General features: G+C 41.0%; 1 protein-coding gene across 5 annotated transcripts; it reads right to left on the reverse strand.

Annotated features, from left to right (window-relative positions):
• Positions 1-1,415: 1,415 nt before the first annotated feature.
• On the reverse strand, positions 1,416-14,529 carry CREBL2 (cAMP responsive element binding protein like 2). Of its 5 annotated transcripts, none has more exons than XR_008974543.1 (5): positions 14,389-14,529; positions 7,237-7,434; positions 5,951-6,098; positions 2,482-2,637; positions 1,416-1,910 (listed from the first exon to the last, which is right to left on the reverse strand). XR_008974543.1 is itself a non-coding variant. In XM_057426368.1 (4 exons), the coding sequence occupies exons 1-4, from the start codon at positions 14,401-14,403 to the stop codon at positions 1,906-1,908; spliced, it is 366 nt and encodes a 121-aa protein (XP_057282351.1). In that variant the 5' UTR covers positions 14,404-14,523; the 3' UTR covers positions 1,416-1,905. The 5 variants fall into 5 exon arrangements, 3 of the variants coding, with proteins under 3 accessions (XP_057282351.1, XP_057282361.1, XP_057282370.1); XR_008974544.1 differs by having other exon boundaries at positions 2,482-2,627; positions 14,389-14,523; XM_057426368.1 differs by lacking the exon at positions 2,482-2,637 and having other exon boundaries at positions 14,389-14,523.
• Positions 14,530-14,666: the final 137 nt, after the last annotated feature.

The raw sequence follows: 14,666 nt of genomic DNA on the forward strand, positions 1-14,666 counted from the left end.
CAAGCTGTTGTAACTCTTGTAGGCTGCCTTTAGATACTGGAAGCTGCCCTAAGGTGTCCTTGGAGCCTTCTCTTCTCCAGGCTGAACAAGCCCAGCTCTCTCAGCCTGTCTCCATAGAGGAGGTGCTCCAGCCCCCGGAGCATCTTTTGGCTTCCTCTGGACATGCTCAAGCAGGTCCATGTCCCTCTTGTACTGGGGGTCCCTGAGCAGTAAGAGTGCTTGAACAAGCACTCTGTGGTGAGCTGGTATCAGCACTACTTCCACTAGGCTGCAAAACAAGAACCAGGTCCAGAGCTACCAAGGATGATAATACTATTAAGAGCTTGTAGTGCAGAAAGAGTATTTATGCTGATATTACCAAGAGCTTAAAATGCAGAGTAGGTATTCAGGGTGAGTTGGTGCGCGTGACAGAGCATGTTGCAGAGGCAAAGAGAAACAGGAGAATAACCCCTGGTTTTATGTAGTCCTCTGGAGAAGGAACCCTTGACAGCTTTTGAGAAATAGCTGCCAGGCCACCTGGGAAGAAAGATTTACAGAACACTGTTTTTCTGTAGGTAAAGAGGAATGCATACTGAGAAGTAGATTTCAAAGGGGAAAGAAAAAGCCCAGAAATGCAAAACAGAAAACACTGACCTAGCAACACAGCAGGATCTATGTTTGATAGGGAATAGGAAAGAATTGTTCTTACACCAAGAGGCATTCAGAGCATGCCACATAAGGAGATGGTGAAGTTGGAGGACACTGCTGGTATGCTTTACTAGAGGAATACAGAGCACTGCTGTCGCCAGCACTGTATGACTTGATCAAAATGTATTCTGAAAGTCGCTATGAGAAAGAAGGTATGGAAAAAAGTCACCTTTCACAGCAAGCTACTTCTATTCACATGGAACACCCTGTCTCATGAAAACACATACTTAATCCACTTGTAGTCTTTTACTCACAAATCCTTCATCATTAGAATACCTATCAGCTGCAGCATAGTTAAAAATGCCACCATTACCCATCCTAATATATAAAGATCACACAGAATAGCTTGAAGCAGCAGTTAGTGTTAGTAGCATTGATCAGGCAGTTGTGAGCTACAGGCAGAAACACAAAAAAGCAAGGCAAATCTTGTACTACTTATGGAAGCAAAACTTCTACCTCCCAAGTGCTTTTAATGGGGGAAACAAAGAAACTGAAAGTCAGTTGTTTAGGAGTTTGGGTTTGTTTTTTTGTTTTAATGAGGTGTTGCTGAAAATCATTAGCTGAACAATGACAGCATTTTTTAGTTAAAATGTGAAGATGAAATACAAATAATGGTATAAATAATATCAAGCAACAGTCTTTGCAGAAATTGCTTAAGGCAATTCCTGTGACTGACACTACAAATTCTACTTGTATATCCACCTATACAAATCTATACATTCCATAGGTACAGCATCAGTTGAATTTTAGTCCATTGATGTGCTATTCAGTATACAATACCTCCGATTTTACTGAGGATTAGAAGCTTCTGTTTTCCCATACAAATTCACAAGAGTCATACAAGAAGTTCAGTTATTGACACAACTTATACAGAAATTAATGCTCAGCAGCACTAAGAGCAGGACACTCACAAGCTGGTGTTTTGCCTTGCTTACCTACAAAAGGTATTTCTACATCAGATGATCATCTGTCACTCATGCTGTATCTCATAAGCATAATGAGAAGGACCAGGGTTCTTATTTCAGCTTTTCCTTTGATTTCTCTGCATTTTTAGACTAGTCTCACATATTTGGTCCTTATATTAACAGTAATTTCATAGCTAATTATAGAGATTATAATTTATTGGAAAGTAGGAAATGGAATTATGATGTCAAATCTCCTCCATCTCTTCATGAGATGCCAGGAAGAACTAGACTCATTATTTATGTAGATTTATCTTTACCCTAAAATGTAAAAGAGAAAGAAGGAAAAATAAGTCACAGGCATTCTCACAAAGCTAATCAGGTGTCAGCTGTTAAGGAGGAGAAAAGCTTTTTGAAATTTATCTCATCCATTAAAAAAATGAACACCTCTGATACATGTCTTTTGAAGAGCACTTATTAGAATACAGATTCTTTGACAACATTTATTATTATCAGGTATAACAGCAGACTGATTTTTTTTTTTTTTTACATATGAATACAAAATGTTCTCAGGTAAGTGACAAGCCAATTAAATGTATCCACTTTTTAGGAGTCTATGCACAAAGCACATATACAGCATATGAAAAGGCAAGACTTACTGCATGTTTTTGTGTTTGGTTTGGTTTTTTTTTTATGAAATTTCTACTATCTGGTAAATCTTTAGGTTACATTCTCCAAAAGGATTGTGTAACTTTGCGGTGCTTACTCCATCAGCATGAACTGAGTTCAGTCTTATTACCTTACTGTAGCAGAGTTCCAGCGTTGTTGTGAACACCAAATTCTGCAGACAGCATTTTCTGAAGACTGTGGATAGTTTCCAAAAGATACCCACCTTTAGCTGGACAAATAGTTCTAGATGACCATCAGATTTCCATGGCAAGTGGGAAAATGAAGCATTTCCAGGTTTACTTCCTTTCTTCAATGTTTGTGAGAGAGAACCAGCTGCACACACTCACTGCAGGAGAAATGGATGGAAGGCTGTACCCACCTCACACAAAAAGAGGATAAGACTAAACCATCCTCCTTTATTTAGGGTACCATACGAGACTCCTAGTCAGTCCTGGTTATACCGCTTCTAGGAGACACCTCAATATGGATGAAGACTGTAAGTATCAAATGAGCACGAACCACAAATATTTGTTAGGTTTCAAGGGGAGCTGCTAAACTTTAAACTCCAAAATAAAGGACTCCTGAAGATCCATCCAAGGCCAGAACATTTATAACATAGCACAACCTGCCATGTGATGGAAGCCACAGAACTTTATCTAATTAATGATCGTTGCAGGGAATCCTAAATTTGTAATGAACCACAGCATCCAGAGCAGGTTTGAAAATTGCAGTTAGAGCCTCTAACTATGTATCACATGTATTTTGGCTTGCAGGACAAACAAGGAAATGGTTTAAGATGATGTAGGCTGTAACACATCTCCTGTTCCATTTGCGTGAAGCACAAAGAACCTGTTAGAACATGGATGCCACTGTTCACGCCACAGAGCTGGGCCCAGGCTTGTCAAAAACAGTCCTGTAATGCCAACTGCTGGCTAAGCCATGAAGCAGGGGCCACCATGATGGGGAACAGAAGAAAACTTTTGCTCATCACAATGCGAAATTCTAACGCTCTGTTTCCTCCACAAAAGAAAACTCCCAAGAAGTTTCTTGTTCGATACCACAGAAAGTGACACAAAGAAAAAGTGGCAGGAAGAGAGCAAGTAGGGCATTTCTGGTGAGATGAGAGCTGCATTTGTCACATTACCTAGTGCTGAGTGGAGTTGTTCTGGTCACGAATACCATAACTCTTCTGCATGTTTTTTACAACCCCGATTCAGAAAGACACTTAAATAGACACATTACATTTGAAATACATGTTTAATTACAAAACACAGTTTACATTTGAAACTAGACTGTGTAAGTCTAATTCTAACATATTATACTTCTGGCACGATCCTGTTACAAAGCCCAACTGCAAAGTTCACAGAGTATACTTTTGGACATCTGGCCTGGGGTTTGGTTGTGGTTTTTTTCTTCCAAAGAATCCAGAAAAAGGACAGGCAAGCATTCAACATAGACAAAAATCCCAAAACTTATGGGTTGGGTTTCTTGCTATTTTTCAGGACAAACTGCAGTTCAGAGCTTAAAATATAGGGCACAAGGACACAACACAACTCTCATATCCTCCCCTTCTCTGCTTCACTGTTACTTATCGTTTCATGATAGTTTTCTATGTCTATGCAATATTTCTAGCAATTGATAACTAAGGACATACGTGGAGGGTCTAGAGGATAAACTTAAAACTATGCTTTAAGAATTAATATATGAGTTCTTAGAATGGAATTCTGAAAATAACTGTGCTGTACACTGAAATACAGCACTTTATTATTTCCAGTGCTGTTGACTAATTCTGAATTGAGATAATGCTAAACAAACCAAATTATTTCAGTAAAAAGAAGACAACAGTCTAGCAAAGTCATTCATTATTTTATTCTATGAAACGAAGAAAATATGAGATTAAAAAATGTTCCATGCACTTCGTATAACACAGAGAAAGACACTGTCACAAACAAAAGAGTAAGAAAGCAAAACTTCCACTGAAAATCCTAAGAGCTACACTCTCCACATCGCATCACATCAGTGCAAAAAGCATATACAGGAGAAAGAGAGGTCTAAAGAAAGTGGCAGGTTATCTGTCAATACCTAAGATGAGCAAACCAACCTGCAAGAATTTGCCATCACCTCTCTTCCCATAAAACCAAACCGATGCAACTTGTTTTCCTTGCTACCAAATTCTTGGCATTATCTTTGGCTAAGAAACAAGGATAGCATAGCAAAATTCATATTAAGTTGCAGTTTAGAAAGATACACAAAGATAGCAGGGCATGATGGGTGGGAGGAGATTGCAGCTGTTCCACTGCTAGAAGCAAGGTAGAGGGACATGATCTGACCAAGAGCACAGGGGGTGGGAAATACATCCTGTGAAAGAAGTATGGGCAGAGAATATATCTAGTGCCTCTCCTCAATCGCATAAAAGCCATGCTGCATTATAAAAGGATGCTGAGAGCAACATCTTTATGTAGGTTACAAATTACATTATTATAAACCTTACTGCTGAAAGCTTTTGATCCAGTTTCTTTTCCTCGACCTACAATACTGCATTTGACTTTAGCAAAGTTGTTATGAGATCCTCCTCTTGCTTTTATTTTACAGAACCTCTCAGACTCCCATAACAGTTACCAACCACATAACTACAACCACAGAGCCAGTTAATTCTGGGCTCTGACACAAAAGCAACTCCCATCTCTTACTGGGAGTGCCCAAAAGCTGCCATAGCTGTATTTGGGGAGGGTGGTGTAGAGAAAGGAAGTACAAAGCTCTGCTTACACAAACACCCAGAAGCCCCATTCCACGCAGGCTTAGGAACACCATAATCAAGGAGTTGCATGTGGGGAGGAGCAAAAAGAAGACAGGAGACTGGGATCCTTCCCCCTGCATCTGGGGATGCGTCCACTTCTCTCACAACAGCATTCTTCTGCTAGTTACCAAGCTATCTCTGCTGCAGTGCTGAAGGTTCTGCATTGACCTCCTGTGAATGATGCACCATGGGGGAAGATTGTTACAGTTACAGATGTGATTTTCACATTTCTTAAGAACATAAAGGTAGAAATTCCTACTTTAAAAAATGTACAGTAATTTAACCTTTCACATGAAATATTACATAATTAGAAGATGTGAGATATAGAACTGCCCATGCTACACTTTTAACTTTCCTCTGCATGTACAGATCAGGAATATGACTCTATCTCACACGATCTTTTCACCTTTCAATACCCAGAAGAACCTAATTTCATCCCCTGGACAAGAACAAACGAGGCACAAAGAAGACTCCAAAGGAAATCCCAAGTCCAGCATTTCTCACTTCTGAGTGCTTGCAGCTAGAATAATGTTTTCTTGATGGAGTTTTTAAAATTCAATTATGTTTTATGTGCTCCATTTACTTTGCATTAGGAAAGTAGAAAACACTCTAAAAGACGAAGGTCTCAGGTCTTCACAGGTCTCCACAGGCCTTGGTGAGACACAAAGACTGAGTCTTCTTTTAAAATTAACTGCCCAGCTTCCTAGCTAGTGTAATTTCTATGTTGTTCATGTAAACATTACACAGAGTCTTTGTACCACCCACTAAGCTCTTTGCTTCAATCAACTATTTGTGCCCAAAAGCACATCCTTATGTTTCTTCCTACACCACAGCCACCCTCCTACACCACAAAAGATGTAACAAAATAGGAATTAATCATAGTCTGCATACTTACAGGGATTGCTGCTGTTTGCTTCTGTCTTCCCAGCCTTAGCAAGTTTCGCTGAGTTCTGCTGTGCTTTGCCATGCTCCTCTCCAGTTAGCAGGGCTTTTATTTCAGAGGGGATTTTCCCTTGGTCCATCGCCATGCACCATTGCTTATACTGAAATATGCAAACACATTAGGCATTAGCAAACTGCCAGGATCACATTAGCAGACAAACCAGAACTGTAGTCTTTACCTTCCGGTATATTCATTTAAGGTTTGAATTTACTGGGCTGAAGCCTCTTACAAAACTGCAGAGGACTAATGAGCTAAGCACGTGTCCATGGTTGCATACCTGTCCTCAGTAAATTCAGTTTCAGGCAATAAACTGCTACTTGGTGGCAGTACTAGACAGAATACTGTAATTATTAAACAACATGGAACACTTTGTGAATTTTCTTGCTGCTGCCCTGCCAGAATACCGTTCCAGTTCATGGCCTATTAAAAAAAAAAAAAAAGTATTTCACATGACTCTGGGGCTGAGTGACTATTAAGAGGGCCTTTCTGATTGTGTAAGGCACAGTTAAGCACATGGACCTTATTCCTAGTTCCCGCATCTTGAATTCTTCATTGACAAACCCTGAAGCACACTGAAAAAATCTGTGGTCAGACGGCTGACTTTCCACCCAATCCTAACCCTATTCACTTGTGATTAGCCCTGCATGTTCAAACAAACCTACTGCAAGGTCAAGGCAACAGCCTCGGCTCCAGTGGAATTTCAACAGCATCTCAATATCACCGAGGAGCAGAGTTTTTGTTTCCAGATGAAACATTCTCTTGGGATAATGTAGCTTATTTGGCCAAGACACCCATCTTATACATGCTAGAACACAGGACAGATGTGCAATCAACTACACAGTGAGTATGCTGCAAGAATCAACTTCCCCAACAGAGACAACCATCTGTGGGAAGCAGTGACTTACTGTGGATATATATTCCCCCCTTGATATATTAACACATCTCTTTCCATCCTCTACCTCTTTCTACCTCTGTCAGAGGCTTTCCAAAACACACATTTCACAGTCATATGCGATGGCACTTTCTTTGCTTGCTTCCAGTTGAAAATCAGCAGATAACTGATGAGTTTTGTATTCAACATGTAAAGTAGACAAACAGCTGAATGCATCTGTTACTGATGTTTTGATACCTTATGGCTAGCCAAATCCCACTCTCAGACACAGTGATTTTGAGAATAAGAGTCCATGAGGACAGGTCCCAAATAATATTGAGGGTTAGGTTAAATGACAGTTTCTTACCATCTCAAGCTCTTCTCTGAGAGCACAGATGGCTCGTTCTCTGCTTGAAACCAGCTCTTCCAGGTACTGGTACCTCAGCTTCTTCCTGGCTCTGCACTCTCTTGCACTCTGACGACTTCTTTCAAGTTTTGCCTTCAAGTCTATCTTGGCTGGTTTACGACCTCGCTTGCCTGGTTTCTTTATCTTGCCTCCAACCACCTGGAAACAAAGGGTAAAGATCATGTTCTGCAAAGGTAATACTGTAACCATGTCACTGCGCCTACAAGATGTCTCAAGCAGACAATCTTCCATATGTTTTCACTGATTCTGGAGCAACAGACAAAGAAAGGGTGCTCATGTATGAAGTTTTCAGTGGCAACATCAAAAAAAAGCGAGGGATACAATTTCATAGTGAAGTCAGCGCTTAAGCAGTCCTACTGTAAAGGCTATTAATCTGATCTGTAGGAGCTCCACAGAATGGCTGAGGGTGGCAGGGACCTCTGAGCACCATGTGGTTCAAACTCCCCCCAGCTCAAGCAGGGCCACCTAGAAATGACCACACAGGACAGTGTCCAAATGGCCTTTGAATATCTTCAAAGAGATTCCTTGAAGCCCTCTGGTCAACCTCTGGAAGTGCTCAGTCATCCTGACACCTGGTACCACTCAAGAGAGCATGTCTCAGTCTACTTGCCAGCTCTAGAAATACAATATTACAGAGTTTAACAGTTTAATTTGGAAGAAAAAAAAAGAAATATTTATTTGTATCAACATAACCCAAAACTTAGCTTTGTTGCAATAGAATGACTACAGTTTCAGCCTATTTTAAAGATGAAAATTGTCAGAATTATTCATTAGCCATCTGAGCTTCTCCAGCCCCAATTTCTTTCAAAAGAATACTCTGAGGAGTTCTACTCAACAGGGAACTCAGTAACACTGAGTCCTGCCTCTGTTCCAGTTGTATCAATCCACTCTGTTCATGTTTACCTTCAAAACACTACTACACAGCCTGGCAAACTGTCTCTCCTACCTCTTCGTGCAACCTAATCCAGTGTTTAACTCCTCCCCAGTGCTTAATTTAGATCTTCCTTTCAGAAATGTAACTTCATAGTTTCCTGCCCTGTGGAGTGCAGATTTGGCACCATTTTCTCCAGCCTTCTTTGTGGTTCATTTTTAGAGGTCTGAAAGCCTCTCTTGCTACAAATAACAAAAAAAGGGAATAGTTTCCTCAATGCTTACTCTATGCTTCCCCACACAAATATTCTACCCTTAACATGACGGCATGACACGAGTTAAAGTCTTAAATATTGCCTGAAACTTAGTACACTGGCCATCAGATAGTATTGCCCTGTAAAAGCATTACGTTAGCTACAGTCCCCACCTACCCTCTGAAGTAAGGATTTCTCTTTATTTGCATTCTGACCACACTGTTTAAATGGAAGGGGTGTGGAGAAACACACCTAACACACACCTGTATACAAGAATTTCACTGCTGGCTTCATGTTTCACCACGCTGTATACAAAAAAGACTTCTTCTAATAGGCAGTGTACAAAATACCAGAGTTCATCATAAAAAAAGCACTTTTAGCTGTGCAATACTACAAAACAAGCTGGCTTTGACATTCAAAGAAGTCACTTGTTCTACAAACTTAGCAGGCTGCAATAAAAACAACAACATAGTGAACTGATGTGTTAGAATGGAGGAAAAAAAGGATTATACAATTGAGCCTATTCTCTTTGGAAAGTGAGTCAACAATCACATGCCAACATAATTCTATCCTCTCTATGTAGCCTCTCCTAATTTATTCAGGAGAGTTGCCCACCATAAGCAAATGGAGGAACAGAAAGTATTTAATGGACATCTAGTGATAATGCAACAAACACAATACATTCAGAAAAGCAAAGGAAAAAAAAAATCAAGCTCTTTAACATTTGAGCTGCTGAATACAGTTTGAACAATCCATTCACTCTGACAAGGTGTTCTCCTTACGATCACCTAGTTCAGAGACTATATTCACCAACATAGGACAAAACTAACCAGCCATGGCCCAAGAGAAAAGGAGCTCCAAAGAGAGGAAAGTGTTTGTCCCCTTTTGGGCATGACAAGCACAGCTCTGTCCTCTCATGGAACCACAATCGTATTTATGCATGGTGTATTTTATAGTCCTAGCTCAGCAGGAGTTAGAAATACGCATAGTCTTCCAGGAGGGGCTGTAGGCACTTGACATTTGCCATCTATTACTACTTGCACTTTAAAGATTTCTTGATATTACTTTATACACTACAGCCAAAGTACTTCAGTCCTCAAACACTTTTAGTACCTGAGGGTTTTTTGTGTCAATGGAAGGTAGTTTCAAGAAAATCTTTGAATTCAAGAGGTAGATAAGGTCTGGTAGACACATATACTCTAGCTCTCCTAAAAAACTTTTGCCACCCTTGAGTTCTGACCCTCTAGAAGAGTGAGCTAGCATTCAACGTCAGAGCCCCAGCACACCACATACTGCCGTATGAACAAAACGCTGCATCAACCCTTAGTCCCACACAGGAGCATCTCACAGCCATGCTCTTTCACCAGAACCTCAGGCAGGACAATAGTTGCTACCACTCTGCTTCTCACTAACAGCAACAACACTAGCGAATAGTACCCAGCCCTTCCCCAGCCAGCACCTTGGTGTAAACTGTTTTGAACATTGAAAATGCATCCTTGATCCATCATTATCGTTTTCCCTCTGGAGAGCTTTCTACAGATAGGTAACCAAGTGCTCTCGCTCCCCCAAGATCTTTTACCACTGCAGCACTACACAAGATCTCTTAAGGAAGGGAGAAGGCTTGTACCCCTTGGGTCACTGCTTGCCAATGCTCTAACCACTAGGACTACGGAAATAATTAAAAGCTTCCTTCCCTTTTAACTCTGACTTTAAGCAGTAAAGCCCTAATAATCTGTCTTCACACCACCCTGAAAGACTCATGCTGTCTTCATGGCTGCTGAATTGGAGTTCCCCATACACTTATGCATCATCCTGCACAGCTAGTTTGGTAAACAATTTAATCAAACCCTGCATCCTAAACAGTTTTTACTCACCAATATTTAGAAGCTCATCCTGTAACCTTAAGCAACCCAGACAGGGAAAAAAAAAAAAAAATAGGCCTGATAAATCCTTTGCCACCATCCCACGTCCCCAGCCCAGCTTCTAGTCATGTTTGCCTGCCCAGCTGCCATGCCGATGTGACAGAAAGAAGACAAAGAAGCGCTAGCTTGAACGTGGCAACAAACCAAGAAAAAACAAGCAAGCAAACATTTTTGTATTCCCTTTGCATTCCTCTAGAGTGATCTATTAGCATTCAGAAGTCAGGATCTGGGGTTCTTTTCAGGGAGCCACGTGCAATCAAGACCCAGAACAACATTAATCATAAAACATGCCATAGAAATATTCATAATGGCATGCATTTGTCAGAAATCTGACTAACCTCCTATTTCAGTTCACTCAGACTTAAGAAAATAGTAAAACGTAACTCCCTCCCTTTTAATACAGTACTTGGATCATAACATTACTCTTGCTTGGCATCAGGGTTCAGGTACAAAATCATGTGACCTGGAATTGGAAATAGCTGCAATTACTTGCCCCAATAAAGAAAAATATCTCAGATTTCTGGATTTTTTTTATTAGAGGGATTCAGCAGACCTCTACAGAAGCACTGCCAGATTGCACAATGAAGAGGTCCTCCTTAGGAAGGAGATACATACATAACATGGCTACTAGTATTCACAAGGACACAGGAACCAAGCCACTCCAACAGAAGATTGTGATAAAGCTGACCTCACCATGACATGTGCAGGTTTGCAACAATTTGGCAGATTAAAACAATACTTTCTGAAGCACTGTTCAGCACTACTGATCAGCAATGCTGATAGCATTGATCAGTTCAGCACCTTCCAGCAGCTCTTCGTTCATTCTCTGATAACTAAGACGTTCTTAAGTGTTCCATTAACCGGCACTTGAGATCCAGCTCAAGGAATCATCTTAAACGGAGTCTTGGTTGCATTGCTAGCTGAAGGTCTGAAGAATTTAACTTAGCATAAAGAAGACGATAACCTCACCTATAAAGGCTGAAATCTGAGTGACACTTTTACTTATAAAAAAATAAATTAAAAAAAGACATTTATAAATAAGGTATTTCTCTAAAAAAAAAATCACTTATTAAAACTCTACCTGCTCATTCATGTTTTGGCTCAGTTCATATAGCAGAATTAAAACAAGTGCAAGGGATTGAGACCTACTCTTAAAAAAACCTGACGAGTGGACAGCTTTATTGTCATCAGAACCGGGTAACAAAAGGTCTTCCTAAGTCTACTTTTTTTACATTCCTTCGTGTATCCAACTGTAAGTAACTGCTTTGATCTAGCAAAGCATTTAAAGAAGCTGTTGGATGTAGGGTACACTGGCAATACTTATATGAGTAATTGATTTCTCATGGGTAGAAATGAGTGACAAAATTTCTCTTTTTTCCTGTGCTCAAATACTTCAGAGGTACATAAGTGTTATTTTAACAGAGATTATTTGCCAAGAACACCTACATCACTACTCTCTTTCCCTTTCACAACCAATAGCTCAAACCACAGCAATGAGAAGCAAGACCAGTATCTGAACAAGCCCTAGTTTCAGAGTAGCTCTAGGAGAGAAATTAAAGGTTGTATTCTGGGTTTGGTTGGGTTTTTTTTCTGTGAATAATTAAGAACATGCTATAAAAATGAAACATAGAAGTTTTCTAGATCTGACATTCAGCTATTCTACCTCTCCCTTTATTTCTTACTATTTCCTTCCCATTTTGAGAAATCTGTTAAAACGAACTATTTTTCTAATGCTCTTAAACCAGGTAAGGCTAAATTATACCGCACTAAGACTTTAGGAAAACGTAACAGCCTGCAAGCCCAATTCTAAATTCTTTATGACATTTAGATGAAGGAAAACACTGAACTTGAGTGGATGCAGCTATAGAATGGTTACTTCACTACTAATGTAACCTAGTTATCTCAGTTTCTAGAGGGAAATTCCCTTTACAGTCACATTTGTTCAGCTCACAGGTAAGACACTCTGAACAGGCAGACCAACCCTCTCAAGTAAGGAAGACAACATGACTCGGTGAACTTTTAGAAGATATTAAGGACAAGCTGGGTCAAGCTGTAAGACAGCACTGGCTGTAAAATGAAGTATAAATAGTGCTTGCCTCATCCTGACACAGCGATATGCAGCCTGAAGAGGCCTCCCAAGAGAAATGGGATCTCTTGAATGGAGCCACCAAACCCTTAGTGCAACCTGCTGCCTTACGAACTTGTTTTGAAAGGAACCACAGCCTTTCAAAACAGCTACAGTGAAGCCTTTCAGAGCAGTGAGCACTTACTGACTAACATCAGCTAGTTTCAACAGAAGATATGAGGAACCAGTATCCCCTGAGGTTATCACTTAATGAAAAACTTGCTGAGTTAAGAAAGATATTCAAAGCTTTGCTTAGGTACAGCCATACTCAGTGGTTCTGGGCTGGACCCTTTTCAGTGCCACTGTCCTCACAAGTATCTGGGCAATAAGTTCTAAGTCAAAACATCATACTAGGAAACTGTAGCTGAGACTGAAGATAGGAGGAGATACTCCACACTGATTGCCTTTTCTTTCTTTCCCCCTTCATTTGACATCCATTTTTCTAAGGAAAAAAAAAAAAAAAAAGCACACAAAGACTTGTCTTACTGGGTGAAAAGATGTAGTTTATTTAGTAAAGGTGCCCAAAAATGTTTCAGGAGGAAAAAAAAAAAAAAGCAAGCAAGCAGATTATCATGTCTCCACAAGACACAACAATCGATAAAAAATATTTTATAAATGAAAAATTTGGAAGTTTCCTGTTACCAGTGAGTTAATTCTGATACAGGACAAATGAAGTGCTCTTAACACTAAAAGAAACAAAAACCATCTAACACTCACAAGCTGCATATGCCTCCAGAATTACATCTTCTGGATCTTCTAAACTACTGCTCTTATTACATAACTTTCCTGCAGTTCTTGCATTTGGTTGACTTTAGTGATGCTGATTCCTCCCACCCTCCTTTGCAGCTTTCAGACAAAGGCTCAATAAAACAAAATAGTATACACATTAAATTGGCAAATTATTATGAATTTTTCAAATACTTACAGTCCATTCTGTGGATTTTCTATACTGTCAGATTATTGACCACATCTAAGTTTCTTAGATTTACTCCCTAAGAAACCACATCAAGTATTTTTTCCTCCTTTGAATTAAGGCAGATCAGCACTAGCATTGTAATTTTGTTTTACTAAAAATCAAGTGGGAAGAAAACCAGGTAGCTGGAGAATGGATAAGGTACCACAGGCTCATGACTACCACATGACCACTTTTAACATTCAAGCCAAGCTGAGTTTATTCCAAGTCAGAAGATGACTTACCTCAAGCATGGTTTCACCTAGCTTAGGTCCCCAGGAGCTAGCTATCTCCGACACAAACCCCAGGATACTACCATAACCACTCTAGTGATCTGGAATCTCAAACTCAACAGGTAACTTCAGTTGTCGATTGTTGCAGTGAGTGGACACAGCAGTTATTTTCTCATTCCTCACACATGCCCTATGGGTCCTGCTCTAGGGGCACCCTGGTACAAGCAGGTGAAAGAAGTATTCCTTGTTCATCTTCTGATGTTTCACTCTGCTTAAACGGAAGACCTGTACCTTCAGGGAAGCTGCTGTGCTGTTCTCATGCACAGATGCAAGAAAAATGAAAGCACCAGCACACAAGGCTGCAGCCAAAGCTCCTACACAGGTGCTAGAGAGACGTGATCCACCCCACCAGACCACTAGCTTCTGGCCCATTTCTGGAGCTCTGAGGAAAAGCCAGAAGCAGCATCCAAGCGCTGTGCCTCATTGCGGGCAGCAAGCAAGAACAAAGGGGGCAACCCCTCCTTTCTACCAACCAGAGGCCTTCAAGAGAAGGCTTCAGACAAAGTTTACTTCAGAAGCCTTTATCGGGAGCACTCCCCTCACGCGCAGTTCCCTGTCTATTCGCTGTTGCGGGGGCTCACATCACACATTTGCACATTGCTTGGAGCTTGAACCCGCCGGAGTCAGGCGCAGGAAGGCCACACGAGCTCCCTGCACTGCCGAGCCAGCTCCTTACCTTGCTGTCATCCATGTGTGCAGCCAGCCCCGAGCCCGTACCGCCGCAGCCCTGCCCGGGAAGCACCCCGGAGCCGCCGGCCCCGGCGCACACTAGCACTCACAGAACCACAGCAAAACCCACTACCACCGCCATCGCCCGGTTTGTTTACAGCCGCCGCTCCGCCCGGCGCCGGGCGGGCAGGAGCAACAGCTGCGGGGCGGGGGATGCTGGGAAGTGTAGTCTTTTCCGGCCCGCTGCTGCTGAGCTGTGCGACGGGAAGAACTACAATTCCCAGC

Source organism: Pezoporus wallicus, unplaced genomic scaffold (assembly GCF_028554395.1).
Source record: "Pezoporus wallicus isolate ANWC-B61680 ecotype Strahan unplaced genomic scaffold, APGP_CSIRO_Pwel_v1 scaffold_3294, whole genome shotgun sequence".
NCBI lineage: Eukaryota > Metazoa > Chordata > Aves > Psittaciformes > Psittacidae > Pezoporus > Pezoporus wallicus.